Source organism: Dermacentor silvarum, unplaced genomic scaffold (genome assembly GCF_013339745.2).
Source record: "Dermacentor silvarum isolate Dsil-2018 unplaced genomic scaffold, BIME_Dsil_1.4 Seq11517, whole genome shotgun sequence".
Taxonomy (NCBI): domain Eukaryota; kingdom Metazoa; phylum Arthropoda; class Arachnida; order Ixodida; family Ixodidae; genus Dermacentor; species Dermacentor silvarum.
Window position 1 is genome coordinate 1 of NW_023605607.1, and position 18,001 is coordinate 18,001.

General features: G+C 47.4%; 1 protein-coding gene across 1 annotated transcript; it reads right to left on the reverse strand.

Moving 5' to 3' along the window:
* Positions 1-10,933: 10,933 nt before the first annotated feature.
* LOC119434513 (FGGY carbohydrate kinase domain-containing protein-like) lies at positions 10,934-14,469 on the reverse strand. The gene is made up of 2 exons (XM_037701661.2): positions 14,060-14,469; positions 10,934-13,465 (listed from the first exon to the last, which is right to left on the reverse strand). The coding sequence occupies exons 1-2, from the start codon at positions 14,196-14,198 to the stop codon at positions 13,203-13,205; spliced, it is 402 nt and encodes a 133-aa protein (XP_037557589.1). The 5' UTR covers positions 14,199-14,469; the 3' UTR covers positions 10,934-13,202.
* Positions 14,470-18,001: the final 3,532 nt, after the last annotated feature.

The window sequence follows — 18,001 nt, forward strand, 5'->3', positions numbered from 1 at the left end:
GATCCCGCGATCTCGTGCTCAGCAGCTCAACGCCTTAGCTGACTAAGCCGCCGCGGCGGGTACGAAAACAGGCGCAGGAGAGACTGAAAGCTAGCTGCCTAAACAGGGGCACTTAGACATTCTGGGTTTTTCTCTGCCAAAACCACGATATTATGATGAGGCACGCCGTAGTGGAATAAAACTCTGGAATAAAAAAGTTGCAGTGGCTTAGCTCGGCTATGCCAGGATATACGTAGCGATAGCAAAGGTTCAGCTGATTATTCTTAGCTTATTCTTAAGATTATTCTTAAGATAAGATTATTCTTATGAGTCAAGCTTCTCCGTTCTTCTGCGCTGTTGAGCAGCATTTGCGCTCTCCTTCTCCATGGCTATACCACACTGGCAAAAGCCAGTCAGAAGCGCAGCGGCTCCAGCGCAGTGTCAGACGGCGACTGCACAGCGAGCGCGCGCCGGCGCAGTGGCATCTACCACGGCTACGACGTCACTCCTCTGGAATGCGCAGACCGGCGGCGGTGAGTCGCGCGCGGCGGCGGCGGAGGAGTGCGCGAGAGGTGCGGCTCCGGTGGCTCCAGTGCGCAAGCCGTGTGACATCACTGATCCTTGCGCATGCGCAGCACGGCTCGGATGTGCCGCGCGAAACGGGATGGCTAGGCCAGTGTAGCTAACGCTACAAATGTGTTCGACCACCGTTTTTTATTGCGTAGCATTATATGGACACTCCAAAGCAGATTTCTGCCGTCGCCGTCGCCGTCGCCGTGAGGTTCCGTATGACGTCAAGGGAGATGAAATCGCCGCCGCGCGCCGCCGAACGCTGTATGTGCGAGTGAAAGGGCGCGAGGGACGCGCGGTTTCACGGGGAGTGAACTCACGGCGGAGAACAAACGCGCGTTCTGTGCCGTGCTCCCCTTAAGGGCTGCAGAAGTAGGCGTCTCGTTCCTCCTTTACAATCACCATATATGTAGAGCAAACGCACCTTCTTCTGACGCACGAAAGGCGTGGGGGGGGGGAGGGGTGGAGGGAAGGGAGGGCGACGTTTAGCTGTGGCACCAAGTGCCTATTTATATCAGAGGCTCCGGCAACACTTACCAACGCCGCCGCATTTTGTGCGAAAGCCGGGCAAAACGCCGACGGCGTCGAAAACAGTTCTGCGTGCTGCCGGTGCTGCTGATGTCCAAGTTTATACAGCTGATAAAGCTACTATCATTTACTCCGTATAGCTTTTTACAAATTTGCTTTCGCAATTGGCTTCGCCTTTCAGGTGAAACTGCGACAACTTTTTTACATGCACCCAAGGCACGACACACAAACGCTTTTTGCATTTCGCCACCATCGAAATGCGGCCGCCGCGGCCGGGATTCGATCCCGCGCTCTCGGATTAGCAAAAGCGCCCCTTGTCACGCTGCTCTATGATGTCCTTGGTTACCTTCGAAAGTCCGTCTCCAACAGCTCTACAGGGTTAGCACTTCGGATTGTGTGTCCATTGCTGACGAAGTCTGCTGTCGCATTTAGGTCACAGGCTCAGGAACCAGGCATCGTGTAGCGAAGGAACTTCAAGTTTTATAAATCTATGTAGATGCTGTGATTTCGCCAGTAGAAGAGAGGCAAAAGCTCCCCGTATCCTTGGTCGCTCGGTACTGCAACTTCAAACACTGCTATAAAGTCGTTATACAAGTCTAGCCGCTTGCACCAAGGTGCCCCCCCCCCCCCCGATTGCCTCTCCAGATGCCCCGTAGATCACCGAACACTGGCCCGAGTGACTCCGCCCTTGTCTTTCTTACAATCTCTCAACTCTTGAACATCACCACCAACAACGCCTTGATGCGCCTATACGCAAAAGTCATCGACTATGTATCACGTCCATGATCATTTCTGCCACTTTTTTACTCCGAATGACACCTTATTTTGTCGCTTTTACTCCCTAATGGTCCTGACTTGCTTGTCATTCCTGCACGCCTCCATTCCACTGTCCTAGTGCAGCTTCACGACGCACCAGTGGCGGGTCATCTGGGCGTGTCACGCACGTACAACCGCGGACACTGCTGTTTATATTGGCCATGGATGTACCGCTCAGCATGCCACTACGTGGGCTCGTGAGACTTTTGTCAGCGAATCAAAATGTCAACACTGCCGCCTTCAGGCCATCTTCATCTTATGTACATTACGTACGAGTAATTACATCGCGTCGTCATCGATTTACTTGGTATAGATTCTCTATCCGTCTCTGGAAACAAGTGGGTCTCCGTTGCCACAGATTCTGCGACGCGGTTTGTCATTACGCACGCAATCCACACAAGCTGGGCCATCTACGTTGCAGACTTCCTACGGCATAAGGTCCTGCTCCAGCACGGATCAGGGCTCCTCGACAACTGCTAATTGACCGAGGTGGACAGTTCCTATCGAGGATCGATGGCATTGTAAAATTCTGCGTGACGCAACATAAGTTCACCACGGTCTATCATCCACACACGAATGGCTAAGCAGAACGTCTGAACCGAACACTTAACGGCATGTTGGCCATGTATGTGTCTGACAACCACCACGAATGGACGTTTCATTGCCCTCTGTGAGGTTCGCGTCCAACATTTCTGAGCATGAGACAGCTGCTTTTTCGCCGTTTTCTCTTATATGGTCGCAACGGTTGAGATAATGTTGCGATACGTTTGCGATTAGACATGGACACCCCGATGCCTTATTCTTGGTGCCCTGCAGGGGCAATCCACGGACGTCAAGTTGCTCGCACTGGATTTTCTGAGTCCCAGATTTATCAGCAGTCGATTACAACAGCCACCAGAGGACCACTCAATCTGTCGCTGGATCGCCCGTCCTCCTTCAGTCCCCAGCACGACGTGTCGGACTTTGCGTAAAACTGTTCTCCCCGGTCGATATCCTGTGTGCCGCCAAGTGACTGAGGTCACTTATGAAATTGTGCTACCACCACCATCATCGGAAGGTAGTGCTGTGAGCCAGTTGGCCTGCAGGTGTATGTAGAAGAAGGTGCCGAAGTGTATAGTCGACAAGAGGAGGACCAAGTGATGTCTATCGCCTTCATCATCATCTGCTCATCCCCACATCGACATTGTACACGTTGTCGGCCTCAAGCCGTATCGTGTCCAGGACAACCCTTTATATATTTAGTTAAACTTTTAAATGGGAAGCATTTCTTGGCGAACATTTGCTACCAAACATGGCAGTCTGTCTGTCTGTCTGTCTGTCTCTGTCTGTCTGTCTGTCTGTCTGTCTGTCCTGTCCTGTCTGTCTGTCTGTCTGTCTGTCTGTCTGTCTGTCTGTCTGTCTGTCTGTCTGTCTGTCTGTCTGTCTGTCTGTCTGTCTGTCTGTCTGTCTGTCCGTCCGTCCGTCCGTCCGTCCGTCCGTCCGTCCGTCCGTCCGTCCGTCCGTCCGTCGTCCGTCTGTCCGTCTGTCCGTCGTCCGTCTGTCCGTCTGTCCGTCTGTCTGTCTGTCTGTCTGTCTGTCTGTCTGTCTGTCTGTCTGTGTCTGTCTGTCTGTCTGTCTGTCTGTCCTGTCTGTCTGTCTGTCTGTTCTGTGCGTCCGTCCGTCTGTCCGTCCGTCCGTCCGTCCGCCTAAGTCATCGTGCTCTGACGGCCGTTTCAATAAGTTGGTATGTATCAAAATTGGCATAGTATGACAAGAGTGTATGACGAACATAAATGATAGGTTATGACATGAATGCCATGATATGCATGTCATGTAGGTCATGAAACAGCCACCTAAAATGACAATGACCCAGCCAAAAATGATCAACACTCAAAAACCTCTGGAATGGGTTCGGATGTGGGCACTGAGTGAAGGAAACACAAAGGATGAGGTAGAGGTCATAGTCTTGAGCATTACTCAGCAAAAATTTCAATGTCTCAACGAACGAATATTGACACTCCAAAACCAGTGGAATTGGTTCGAGCGTGGGCACTAAGTGAAGCAAACACTAAAGTGTGATGGTAGAAGTAATAGTCATAACCATGACTCAGAAAAGATGGAAAGGATTAGCGAAAAAAGATTCACACTCAAAAACCAATGGAATGGGTTCGCATGTGGTACTAAGTGAAGGAAAAGGCTGAAGGTTGATGGTCGAACTTATAGTCATGCGCATGACTAAAGCTTTCGACTTTAGGTTTCTTAGGCGTACCTAAGGGAATCCTGAGGACTCATGACATGAATTTCATGACATGCGTGTCCTGTAGGTCATAAAACAGCCGCCTACGTCTTGGTGCTCTCATGGTCGTTTCGTTAACTTGGTTGACTTGCAGCACACTACTTCGCATAACATCGATTCCCAGAGGGTGTGGGATCTGCTTCTTTTATGTAGTGTCTGTTCATCTCCACCATCACTGGAAGGTAGTGCTGTGAGCCAGTTGTCCTGCAGGTGTATGTAGAAGAAGGTGCCGAAGTGTATAGTCGACAAGAGGAGGACCAAGTAATGTCTATCGTCCGCCATCTTTGTTATTGGGGCCCCACTTTTAGCCTCCTTGCATATAACGTAAATCAACCACTTTTTCTGCAGGTCTCCCTGTTATATTGTATGAAAAATGTGACTATTAGCATACTATTCACATGTGCGTGCACTGTAAAGGGAGTTCTTTCTTGAGTAGGTGTCTTAGTCAGCGCACCATTTCCGCAAAGTTGTGTATATACGGCGGAAGGCAGGGCCACACTACTTTGAAGCTACCCATGCATCTGAAAAATGGGAAGTGGGAACTAACGGTCAGGGCAAAGTTCATCTGGATCAGGCTGTACCCCAGTCGAGTCGATAAGGTTGCGAATATTTTGATATGGTATCGACCCAAGGTACATTTGGAAGCGCTTGACTTCAGACCGCACGGTGGAACACAGCAAGGACAGCCAAAAGGCTCTGAAGCTGGTTTTTCAGAGAGTGAGAGATCAAGTAGTCCACATAACACAAACATATGGACCATTTGAAGCCTCGAAGAACAGGCATCAGCGCTTCACAAAGCTTCAATAGGTAGGATAGGCGTTCTATAGTTGAACCGACATAGCTTGTCGGCAGTAACAAATGCTCTTTTCTCACTGTACACTTAAATTCGTGAGTACCCAGGACGCATGTCGATTGAAGCGAAATAACTGGAGCCATGCAAAAAGTCCAGGGCGTCGTCATAGCCAGAAAGAGGGCATTCGTTGTTATTCCCAATCCAGTCTAGATTGCGGTATTCCACGCAAAGTGATAGCGGTAATCTACGCGACTACAATCAATAAGAAGTAGTTAAAAACACTTCGAAAACGACCTACTACTGCAGTTAAGGCTAAGGCGAGCACGATCCTCTCGCAGCCAAAACGTTGCTGTTGTCTTCAGTTGCCATTTACTTCATCAAGACAAAAAGCGCCGGTCATAATATGAATGAACTCCAAGATTATTTGTTTAAGACATGTTCTCAAGGCTGTGTCAGACGCCTTCTATTGTGGTCTAAATAATCCCATTTAAACTACTTGTGGATTTTCATCGCGATTTTATCTTAGCGTCAACTTGAGGTTCTCGAATACTGCCAGCTAAATCTGATTTGACGTTAAATTGTCTGTGCTCTTGTGGTAACCGTGCGTTGAAGAGCCGAATGATTCCAAAATATTAAACATAATATCATGGTGTATGGTGGAAATAACCTGGAACATCGAATTGAAACTGGCGCCCAGATTTCACCAAGTGAAATTGAATAACAAGATTCACAAGGGACTGCTTTAACTGCACACAGAATTATTCATGCATGGTGCAAAAAAACCAAAGTTTGATTGCGCTAAACCTAGGGTAGAAATTCCGGCAAAATGATGATATGTTTTGTTTTCTTTCTCCTCTTTTTATTTGTGCAGATGTGCGCCCTCAAAGCAGAGTTCATCAAAGTAAACTACGGCATTGCCGTCTACGACATAGACGCAGATATGGACGACCAGGCTTGCGCGAAAGTGGGATACACTGGCCAGTTCAAAAGACTCAAGCTTCTCAGGAAGATAAATGAGTTTATGAAGACTTATACAAACGAATCTTTACAACCAATGTGCGAAAATCTATAACGTGAACGCCTAAGACTTTATTGCCGGTTCTTAGTGTGCGAGGCCTATTAAAACTATGACTTCATTTATTATGAAAGGACATACGACCGCGAGTGCATTGCCGTTTCTCTTAGATTGCTTGCTATTACGTCAAACTATTGCTGCAACTTCGATGTCCGTACAGCTTTAACTTCAACATCCTTTGTACGCTTTTATTGTGTCTTCTTTCTCTCCAAAGCAGTTTATCCTGATCGCCGCACATGTATATATTTGGAGATCCAATTTGTGTCAGCTGGCGTCTTTTCATCTATTTCGTATTCACTTCTTTGTGGCATCTTTACAATAAATGTGATTCTGCACTTTAGTAAACTGATGCAATGAGCATTTTATTGACCGCTTCAAACAGGAGCGCGTTGGAGAGCGGGAATATTATGAGCTATTGCACATAGTACAATCTGGATTTATGTGGAGATGTTATCAAGCTGTAACCTACTAATATTGGTACCAACTTTTCACCAATCAAAACTAATTAGCTGAATTTCATTTCTGCTGTATTTATCCAAATGAACCTAGTTACCTGGATTTAATTTTCAGGTCGCTTTCACGAACTCTGACTGAAAAAAGTGACACTTTGGCATACGCCAAAGAGGTGAAGGCAAAAGTCTGTGCTCTCAAAAGACATTACTTAAATTACTTGACATTCTGATTCAAATGCGTTGTTACTTCTTACTTGTTTTTCCGACCAAAGGTCGTGGGTTTAAGTGCCCTAATTGACGCTACCATAACTAACGGTGTTTTAATTAACCGCGTGCTAATTAAAACCGAAGGTCGTGTGTTCGACTCCCACGAAAGGTTGAGGGTGCGACTCCCACCCAAGGTCGTGGGTTCGAGTGCCCTAATTATGTCTATATTAGTTAACTGTGCCTTAATTAACCTCTCCTTAACGCCAAAGGCGGTCGGTTCGACTGCCATATACGCTCGAGGATTCGCCTCCCACCGAAGGTCGTGGGTTCGAGTGCCTGAATTAAGTCTGTCTTAACACCGGGACGACGGTGGCCAACGCACCCTCAAAATTGTTGCATGAGCGTTGCTTGCTTACTCATAGAAGGCGATGATGACGGTGACCCGCACACCATCACAATTGTTGGCTTAGCGTTTGCATACAGGTAAGACACGATGCCGGCTAGCTGTAGTAAGTAAATTACTACACCGAATCGTCATTGTGTACGATGTCACTTCAACGACGCGGTTTTCACTTAAGGACGTTCAATATTGACTAAACAATGAGACATAAGGCTTTCGCCCTAACAACTGGGATGCTTTATTACATAGATCTGCATGCAGAAGCTAGCAATGCAAGGAAAATGCATAAAATGAACGGCTGTCACGATCTCCCAAGGAATTCCTCATAAACTAACGAGGGTAACATCCTAATAAGACTCGTAACTGGACCTCGTGTTCCTGTCCAACAGAAAAGTAGATTATGCAGTAGCAGTTGAGGAAGAGAGAGAGAGAGAGAGAGAGAGAGAGAGATACAACTTTAATGGTGCCAGCAATTCACGAGGGCGGACGCAGCCTCCCTCCGCCTAGCAGACGGCCGAGATCCCCTGGGTCTCAGCGGCTGCCTCGGCTAGCTGGACTGCCCAGACCTGGTCTTGCTGGTCTGAGCTGAGCAGCAGGGTCTCCCACTGCTGCCGGTTTTGAATTTTGCGGCCCTCGAAGAAATATCGCCTCGTGAGATGTTATTGCTGGCTACACCGCCTGGGTTGTATCCTTCAAGCCCACTGTAGTTGCATGTAGAGATTGAACAAGCGGGCGATACATCCATCCTGGACTCTTTTAGGATCCAGCCTTTCCTCGAGTGATTATGCCGTCAAAACTTCAATCCGCTCAAGTATTATGGAAAAGGTTCAAAGTTTTTGCGGCATTTTGTGCTGCCGAGGTAATTAAAAAATCCTGTGGTGACGCGCGCAATTATTATCATCAGGCCTAATAAAAGAATGCACAAAATATGAGGGGTAGCAAAAGCAGGAGGCAATAAACACACATTGAAATGTCATAGGCTGAGCCCGAAGAGAAAACTACCTTATCGTCACATTAATTCCTTTGAGCTCATATTCTTGTCGCGGTAATTTTAGCTTGGCTTCATTGAGGGAAGATACAAAATTGAAGCGGTGTTTGATCGTTTTGTTCCCTTAGGCAGGCGCTTCACTTGTCGTGCGTTGCTTTTTTTCAACTAACTTCGTGCGTCACTGTGCTTGCCAAAGCACATGATTTTTATACATGGCACTCTAAACATGTACGTATTGGTGATAGTAATATGCAAGTTCTTCTTGTATCACTTTTGCACTTGGGCGTCGGAAACGCACCGCCGGAGACGGTCTACGCAAGTGCAGAATACTGGCGCTACGGATAGTGGCGATAATTTCTCTGGAGGCTTCCGAAGGATTTGAAGCAGACGCAGATGAAGCTTGAAGACAATTTCTGTTAACAGCTTTTAGAAGATATATATACATAGAAATGCAAGTTTGAACTGACACGCATAGGGCGACCCTATATCGGCAGAACCGATGGTGCATAGCACCGCAAGTGGTGTCCAGAACGCTTGGTCGGGGCAACGGGGCCACATTTTCTACCCCTCGGTGCCCCGCCATAAACATTTACAGCGCAATCAACGCCGAGTGACTATGAGAGTAGTCCGCTGGCGCCACAATCACTAAGCCTGTGTCAGGATCGTCGTGCGAGAGGTCCGCCAGCTATCCCAGCATCGCGCTTTATCCAAGTGCCATTTACCTTACCACCTTTTACGGTGTTTTCTCCTCTCCCCAGAAACAACATACAAAAAACAACGCACAAAGGGGGGCAGGGCTCCAAATGTATAACAATCGTGCTCCTGCGCAAAGCCACAGAGCCCAAAACAATGCGCAAACTGAAATGCTAAAAAACAGGCAGCGCCTGCAAACCAAAGTGGTACGGGCAACTATGCTGTGTCGCCCCGTCTCCCGCTTGTAACTGTGTACACTCATTGGGAAAAACCGACAGAGCACTAGCTGCGGGCCATAGGTCAATGAAAGCTGTCAACGCGACCCGTTAGGATCGCGTACCCCTGTTGAGTAAATGCTTGCTCACAGAAGGTTTTAACGATGGTCAATAGGCAGTGGTCTCCGAAACGCGTTGCGAGAACGGTTAGAACGGGAAAGGTGCGCGAGATGAATATTTGGTACTGCGTCCAAGCATTCTTTGCCGATGACACGCCTAGCACGCGCACATCAGGAGCCAGCGGCAGTCACAGGCCTCTTATCAGCCTTTGCTGTCAGGACGACCCCACGAGATGTACGTGACGAAGCACCAATATTCACTCTTCTTGATGTCATCTTTGTGTGCTATTGGGTGATAATGACGTCGTCATGCGCCCCCTACGTTTGCTGAGTGTCCGCCGGCTCTAATCGCACCTGCACGTGTCGGGTTTATATGATCGGCAGTGTCATGTGCCGGGCACGTGCCTCATCTCGGCGCCGTCACTGCGACAGACATCCGCCGCTGACCATCAGTTATCCCACTGTGTTTCGCTCGTAAAGCAAGTCGGAACCGTGGCCACATGCCGGTAGCCGCTTCTTTACCCCCACCTTGCAGCCACCCGTTCGGTTCTGCGACACCAGGATGAAGGAAAACGCCACCCCCAAGCATTCCGAACAAAAGTACACAACTCGCGCTTTTCAGCAGCAGGCTTACAGTGCTTATCGGTTGTGGTTAGTTTTTTTTTTTTCGTAGACTGATGTGATTAGCTTGTTGTTGTGCATAGTTACACTAACATCCAGAAGGGGGATTGTAGAAGCCGCATATTTATGTGAGAATGAGATTGTTGGATGGACTGCATTAAACTGAGAAATGAACTTCAGTAGTTTTTGACGATTTATTTGACGTTGTATATACGTAGGCACAATTTTGTGCCATGCTCTTGTGTCATGAGTCACCGGCAAGACGTATGATAACGCGAAAAAGACGAAGACGCTGGCCGAAGAAACAGCCAAGGGACCCACAGGCGAGAACCACGTGAAGCGCGTGAAGCGCGAGAGAAAAAAGAAGAAATGAACAAAAAGGAGACGCAGGCGATGATGAGCTGGCATTGCTGACGTGGTCGACAAGCAGTTGCATCTCCAGCTGTGCTCTGGAGACGAGAGGCAGCAGCTTCAGGGACCATGGATCGAAGAGGGGACGTTCGCGAGTTGTCCAGCGACAACTCCAGCTCCTCAGCCCCGACTGCGTCGCTGTGGATGTGTTCCGCGGCCCCGGTCCAGCCCCACGCTGCCGTAACCAGTTGCTGCCCTTTGCCACGAAGGCAATCGCCAACGCCACGTCAGCCGCACAACGGCCGACTGGCCCAGACCGCGTCCTGTGCCACGCGGGTCCCTGTGGAAGACCACAACCTCATCGCTCTCGACGGAGGTCGACGACCACGCTGCGTCGGAACCACGCAGGCCAACGTCCTTTGCCACGCTGGGCCGGAGTCCGACAGCCCGACTGGCAACGGTCAGAACGTTCGTTTGTTCGTGACTTTGCGTTGGTTAGTCGAGCGGAGGACTAATATCTAGTGAGCGATTGTCTGTTTTTTTATATGTATAGCTAGTTTTTCGAGTGTTTGTGTATGTATATTGTGTCAGGGTAGTTTGCTGTTTGTTTTTCTTCAATATTATTTTTTTCCTGTTTGAGATAAATGTTCTACGTATTTGCTTTCTGTCTCTGTCCGTTCCTGGAGCGCTGAAATTCGTGACATCTTGACATTCCTTTTTATACTATATTCCCTCTAGAGTGACTGTTGACCAGGAGGGCATAATACCTGCATAATAAATAAACAAGTATTCAGAAATTGAATAATTCGTGTACTTATATTTAGAAATAAGTGACAGCGACAGCATGGCGACAATATAGTTCTGTTTATTCTGATCAGATTATTGGTCCGTTGGTTATCGTCAACAGTAGATGAATATCACCACGCAGTTTATACAGGGTCGTTCGCCCATACTTCGTGTGCTTCTGAGTAGCTTCGGCTCCTGACGGTAAACATTTCGTGAAATCAAAGTTCATGAAAACGCCTTTTCACACGAACTGTCTAGATATGTTGCGGCAGCACCCGCAGCATTTCCCAGATGTACAACATGTTTGTTGCCATATGGCACTGTATACCTATACAGAAATAATTATATTTATAATATTTCGTCAAACTAACAAACGATAACATCGCAATAGTGCATGAACTATTTTTCGTGTACCGGCTTGTGGTTCGGTTCGTTTCTTCAACAGAGCTGTGTGAGTAACAACGAATAGCACAGAGTTTGCAAAGTAATGAACACTTTTCGTTCAGGTCACGCTCAATGTTTTTGTGCATAGATGAAGTAGCTTGTAGAAAACAGGTATGCGCAGAACGTTTTTATTATGTGCAGTGTGCCAAGAAATGCGACAGAAGAGCTCTTCCCTGAAATTAGCTTTATTGCAGCCATAAGCAAAAGGCTGCATCAAGCACGTCGGCCAATCGTCAATGGACACTTGGGTGCCTTTGCTTATGTCATATTTCAACATAATCAACTCATGGAATTAATGACACCAGTAGACCAATTGGAAAGGTATGCTCTATTTTGTCAGATATAAATTTGCTTACTTCAGAGGTACTCTCCTTGAACGGGTACATCAAAATGGTCATCATTATTTGCAATGTTGCCTAACTTCCGTTCATGGAGGCATCACCGGAACGACTTAGCCGCAGAGACTGGTAACCAATGCGACGGTCGTTGAAATTTCCGAGCGCTAGTTTTATGGGCATTGGTTGGCGCACCATCACGTAAAATCAAACAGTATCGTAAATTGTTCATGTTGCAAATACACAGTGGACATTTGAAGGCAGCGTTCGTGATAAAAAATCGTCAAGCTATTTGTCAATTTACATAGTCCAAGTAGGTTAGTGCATGGATCTTTTGACTGCGCTGAAAAGCTTACTTCACATTCCAATCTTCATCTTGCAAAAGACACCACTACTTGCATAAAACGCTGTTTTCCTGTTACAAATCTCGCCCTCTAAGAGTAATTTTTACGCCCATACATATCTAAACTGGTTTGTCACCGACATCACCCCACCACACCGTCTGTTCTTACAGGAAAAATTATTTGTACTGCCAAAAAATACGAGAAAAGGTATTATTGAGGCGCTTGTTTTATGAACGCCAACATTATCGTCTCCTCAAGGAGCATCACTTTACCGCAATGAATGTTAAGCAACGCCAGCACTCAAGAAACAATAGAACCGGTTTTCCCTGAAACCTATATGAGAAAGCGTTACTACGCCATTCGTGGTTGGCCCTCACGATTGTCCAGCTGAGCAGCAAACAGCTTGCCACGCCAAGAATCAGCGTGCAATCGCTGCAAGCAGGCACCAATGACAATCCAATTAGAATCGCATCCCGGAACATATTTTTACTTGTTTTCGCAAACAGGAAGTTGTTGTGGCCTCATGTAGCAGATAGCAAGCAATGTGACGAGACGGAAGAATATTATAAAAACTGGGTAGAAAAGACGTATGTGAAATTAACGACAATGAAAATCCTCGTAGTGTGTTGGAGATAGAAGCAAGGCTAGGCATGTGTAGTATGTGTGGCGTAGTCAGTAGTGGCTACAGCACATGTACACATACGCTTTTTTGTAACAACTTTAGCTCGTTATAGCGGTGACGCAATCTGCGCAGATAACATGAAACTACAAAATTATTAGAGTGACTTAGGCATCGACCCACTGACGCGTTGCTTTAGAACAAAAGGCTGTGACGTAGTAAGCACGAACACGTTCAGGAGCGTAACGCCTAAATAGCATTGCTTATCAGACTCAGATATAGTACGTTAGACAGTAAATAATATTAGAAAAGAAGCAGCAGGGAGTGCGCATGCCAGATAATAAAGCATTCACATTCAGACTGCTTGCGCTATTTTTAGTTTTTTTTTACCACTTACAACTGGGAATGTAGAATAACGCTGGAATAAGCTCATCACGAAGATATCTGCCGCCCGCGCGAGTAAGAAAAAAGGTCTCTTTGCTTGACTTCGCTACTGAGCGACAAGTAGGCCTCCGTCGACACCGCGCATTGGTATTCTTCCTCTTGATGTCGAGTTAGAGGGCTGTGTTGAGGTCGTAGAAATGAACTAAGGTCAAGAACACGAGGACGGTGGTCTCCCGCCGGGCGACATGATCTCCCTCAGACGTAGCTGGCAGTCGAGGAGCGCACGGAAAGCGGCGTACTTGGCGTCGTGGAACCGCCGCTCGCTGGAACGCGGCGCCAACACTTTGCCCGAGCCACCCATCCGAAGCATAGCCTCCGTGACGCTAGAGTAGCGACCACTTGCGCTAGCCGCCAGGATGGCGCCACCTAACAGCACCGACTCTGTCTCGGAGGGTAGTAACACCGGCAATCCTGCATACAGAGGGCAGCCATATTACTACCTTTGGACATGTAAACATTGTACACAATCAAATTTGCGCTGGTGGCTACGGCCATTATCTGTATGGCAGCTCAGCCGCCATGCTGGCAGTTGCCTTTAGCGTTCGATGTGGACCTCGAAGCCATCGTAGTGCCACAAGATCACGTGATAATGCTGTAAAGTATGCAGGAGGCTTGCGCAAATCAATCGCTGCTCTTGTGAATACCCACGGAATTTATTCAAATTTCTGCAACATATTAGCTATTCAGCAGGGTAGCTGTTCTGCTGAACCAGCATTCACTGTGAATTTCTCATAAAAAAAAGGGGGCGAGAATGCATTCGTAGGCAATTACGCATTAGTAGAAATCCATAGCCGCTGAGACACCCCAGTGAGCACTGGCATATTCCGGGCTGGTGTTTCTTCATTCGACACAAATCGTTAGTTTCTTGTTTATAAGAACACCCACTGGAAACACATAGAATGTACTAGCCGTCTAACGTCCCCCTTAGCGTCACGGTATTTAACAAAAACCTGCCGCTGACATTGAACTAGTGCTTTTGCGAGTGTTTTCATGTATCTGACTCACCCGTTGCGTCTGCGTGCAGCTCAACGTAGAGTGGGTTCTTGGCCAAGCCCCCGCACATGAGCAGGCTAGACACCGAGTGACCCGTGTCAGCCAGTGCAGTCCATGATGTGGCGTGTCCCGTACTGCGAACAAACCACATTACGCAGTGAAAGAAACTGACGCTGTATTCGGACACAGTGCCCTTTAAAAGATAACGAACGCGAATTACAGGCTGCGGGATCAAATCCCGGACGCGGCGGCCGCATTACGATAGGGGTGAAATGCAAAAAACGCTCGTGTACAGCGCATTCGAGGTGCGGTAAAGATCCCCTGGTGGTCAAAATGAATAAGGAGTCCCCCACTACCGCGTGCCTTATAATGAAAACGTGACTTGGCCACGTAAGTCCCCAGAATTCAATTCAATTCAATTACATGTGGCACAGGTACCAAAGGGGCTCCTTGATAAACAAATTCCCATGGTGAAGGATATGACAGCCAAGCAGATCAGCCAGATCGGTAAATATTGGCGGGACGTACAATTCTCGAGAACTATGCTCAGTCATATTTAATAATTTGCGGCTATGTTCGAACAAATTCTATAGCTCATATAAAGCAGGAGACACTCTTCGCAGAAAGCCAGAGAAATCGGTCTGAGTTGAAGCTTGCTGTGGCCTCGTAAAGTACAATGGAAAAGGAGGAAGGGAATGCGGATGTACACGCCCATATGACCAACATGTTGAAGCTTGTCTACTGCCGCGTTTACAAAACAGGGTTATGTATTAGATCTAAAAATACCACTGTTTTTTTTATTATTCATCATGCAAGAGAGAGAGAAATAACTTTATTTTGTCCAAAATGTGGTTAGAGGAGGGGGTAGTGATTAGAAGCCTCCCCCGTCCCCCCTTTAGACGGCGGCCGGCAGCCCCTGAGCCGCGGCGGCGTCTTCAGCCATTTGGACTACTCTCGCTTGAACATCCGGGTCCGTGCTGAGCAACACGGCCTCCCATTGCTTCTCATTTCTTATTATTAAACTGGGTTGTTGTGGTTTTGAACAATTATTGTTATATTGTTTCTTTGGGCATGCCCAGATTATGTCTTGAAGATCTGCTCGGTGGTTACAATGCTTACATATGTCTGTGTATACATCTGGGTGATAGTGACTGAAGGCAATGGGGTTGGGAAAAGTGTTGGTTTGTATTAGCCGCCAAGCCACTGATTGCCACTTGTTTAATGAACAATGTGCTGCCGGATATCTAGCCCTGGCTAGTCTGTAATGATCAATGATTTCCCTAAAGGAAACCAGCCTATCTCTGCCCGACCGGCGGATTGCGAATGCGTCCATGTTGGTGTTGGTGACGTCGTCTCGGTCTGCGAAACCTCGAGCCGCGTCATGCGCATTCACGTTGCCTGGCAGGCCAGAGTGGGCTGGTGCCCAGATGATTTGTATTCCCCTAGCTTGGTCTCCGTGGAAACCAGCCTGGAGGATTTTTTGCGCCTTTGGCGAGATGCGTCCTTTAGCGTAATTTAATATGGCGGTCTTGGAATCACTTATTACAATTTTATATTTGGGAGAAGATGTCATTGCTAGTGCAATGGCGACCTCTTCGCCTACCTCTGGCGTTGTTGTTAGGATTGTGGCGGACGCAATTGCATGTCCTCGATTATTGACTACTGCCACTGCCATGGCATCTTGATGTTCGTAGTCGGCTGCGTCTACATAGAGCACATCTTTAGAATTACCAAACCTGCTTCCTAATGCTTTGGCTCTTTCTTTTCTTCGTTCTTCGTTGTGCGAAGGATGCATGTGTTTGGGTAGCGGGGGGATATATAGGTGTCTCCTAATGTCCGCAGGTATATCTGTTTTGATGTCAGTTCTGGGTTCATAGTTGATGTTCAGTGATTCCAGAATATGTCTTCCAGTTTGACTTTTGGAGAGCCTCTCCATCTGGGCAGTTCTGTGAGCTTCTATCAGTTCTTCTATGGTGTTATGGAGCCCCAGCGCTTCAAAACGTTCATTCGAAGTGGAGACCGGGATCCCCAGAGCTTGCTTGTAGGTTTTCCTGATCATGACGTTGATTCTTTTTTCTTCAGTTTTAAGGTCTAAGAATGGCGCTACGTAGACGATCCGGCTGAGAACAAAGGTTTGAATTAGTCTGATCAAGCTATTTTCTTTCATACCGTGGTGTTTGTTTGCTATGCGCGAAATAAGACGCGTTGTCTGATATGTATTGCTTTCTAACTGTCTGATGGTTTCAATATTGTAGCCGTTGTTCTGAATCCGCATACCGAGGATCTTTATACTTGTAACCAGCGGTATGGGTTGTCCTTGGTTTGCGAAGAGCTGTATATTGGGGACTTCGGTTTTCTTTTTCCCTCTTGACGTTGGCTGGTATAGCAGGAGCTCGGATTTCTGCGGGGAGCATCCCAGACCTCTCGACCCAACGTATGCTTCTACCGCATCAATCGCCTTTTGCAGTGTGTCCTGAATATGACCATCACTGCCTCCCGCTATCCATAGCGTAATATCATCGGCGTATAGGCTATGATTTAGATCTTCAATGTTATTAAGTATTTCTGGGAGGCCTATTATGGCGACATTGAAGAGAAAAGGCGAGAGGACAGAGCCTTGCGGCGTACCTCTGCTTCGCATCTCTAGTTCGTCCGACGCCACTCCTCCTATTGTTAAAATTGCTCTTCTGTCAGATAGAAAGTCTGATGTATTCGTACGTCTTACGCCCCACTCCTAATTTTTCCAGGTTTTCCAATATTGCTTCATGTTTCACATTGTCAAAGGCCTTGGTTAGGTCTAGTCCCAGTATGGCCCTGGTATCCATCTGGGAGCAGCCGTTTCCGTCTATTATTTGGTGCTTAATTCTCAGCATTATGTCTTGCGTCGATAATTTCGGGCGGAAGCCCACCATTGTGTGTGGAAAGGCTTCTCTGTTTTCCATGTATCTGTTTAATCTGTCGAGGACCACGTGTTCCATCAATTTCCCAATGCACGAGGTCAGCGAGATTGGTCTGAGGTTGTCAAGCTGTAGTTTTTTGCCTGGCTTCGGGATCATTACGATTTTTGCTGTTTTCCACTGTTTCGGAATTTTGCCTCTTTCCCAGCAGATGGTCATGTATTTTGTGAGAGCTTCAATAGACTGATCGTCCAGGTTACGAAGCATCTTGTTGGTAACTCCGTCTGGGCCCGGAGTAGATTTTGTGCGGAGGTTTTGAATGGCCCCTCGTACCTCTGCCACGGTAAAAGGACGATCATGCAAGGACTCTAGGTGAAGTTAAAGCGGCCGTAATCGTAGAGGCCGGTATTTGCCGTTCTCTCGTATTCGCGAGACTACGCGAAAGAGGTAATCTAGTTCAAAACACAATGTTTACGATTTCGAATAACGTTGTTGCGACAGATGGGTTGTTGACAGCCCCCGGTTAGCGCGACGAAGGGGCAAATGCAACGCACCACACTTGTTCGCTCCCGCTTGCACTGGGGAGGCACGCGGAATTTGATTGAACGCTTGAAATTCTGTCCATCACATGACGCTCCAGGCGTTCGTATACAACTGAGAAAAGCCGTCCACGTTTAAGAAGAATCATAAAAATTGTGCTCGCTTAAGCCGTTTACCGGCTCATGCTCGATCATGCCACAGTGCGTAGGTATCAACTGAATAATTACATGGTGGCTATTATATTGTGCATTATCAAGCTGTGTTAAACCGCAAATATGAACATCGTCAGAAAATGCTTTTACGCAATAAAAAGCGGGCTTGGCTGGCTTATCCGCAAACTTTTCTCCTCGTGTGAAGCGGCTTGTCACAGAGAAAACAGACAGCTTCCCGGATAGCGAGAAGGCTTTAAGCAGTGAAACAGTTGCGCTATATCATGAAGCGATGTATTTTGACCAGCTCAGAGAACTACGAAAGCCGCAGTTTGGCAGACAGTGTGACAAGCCCATCAATAAATACC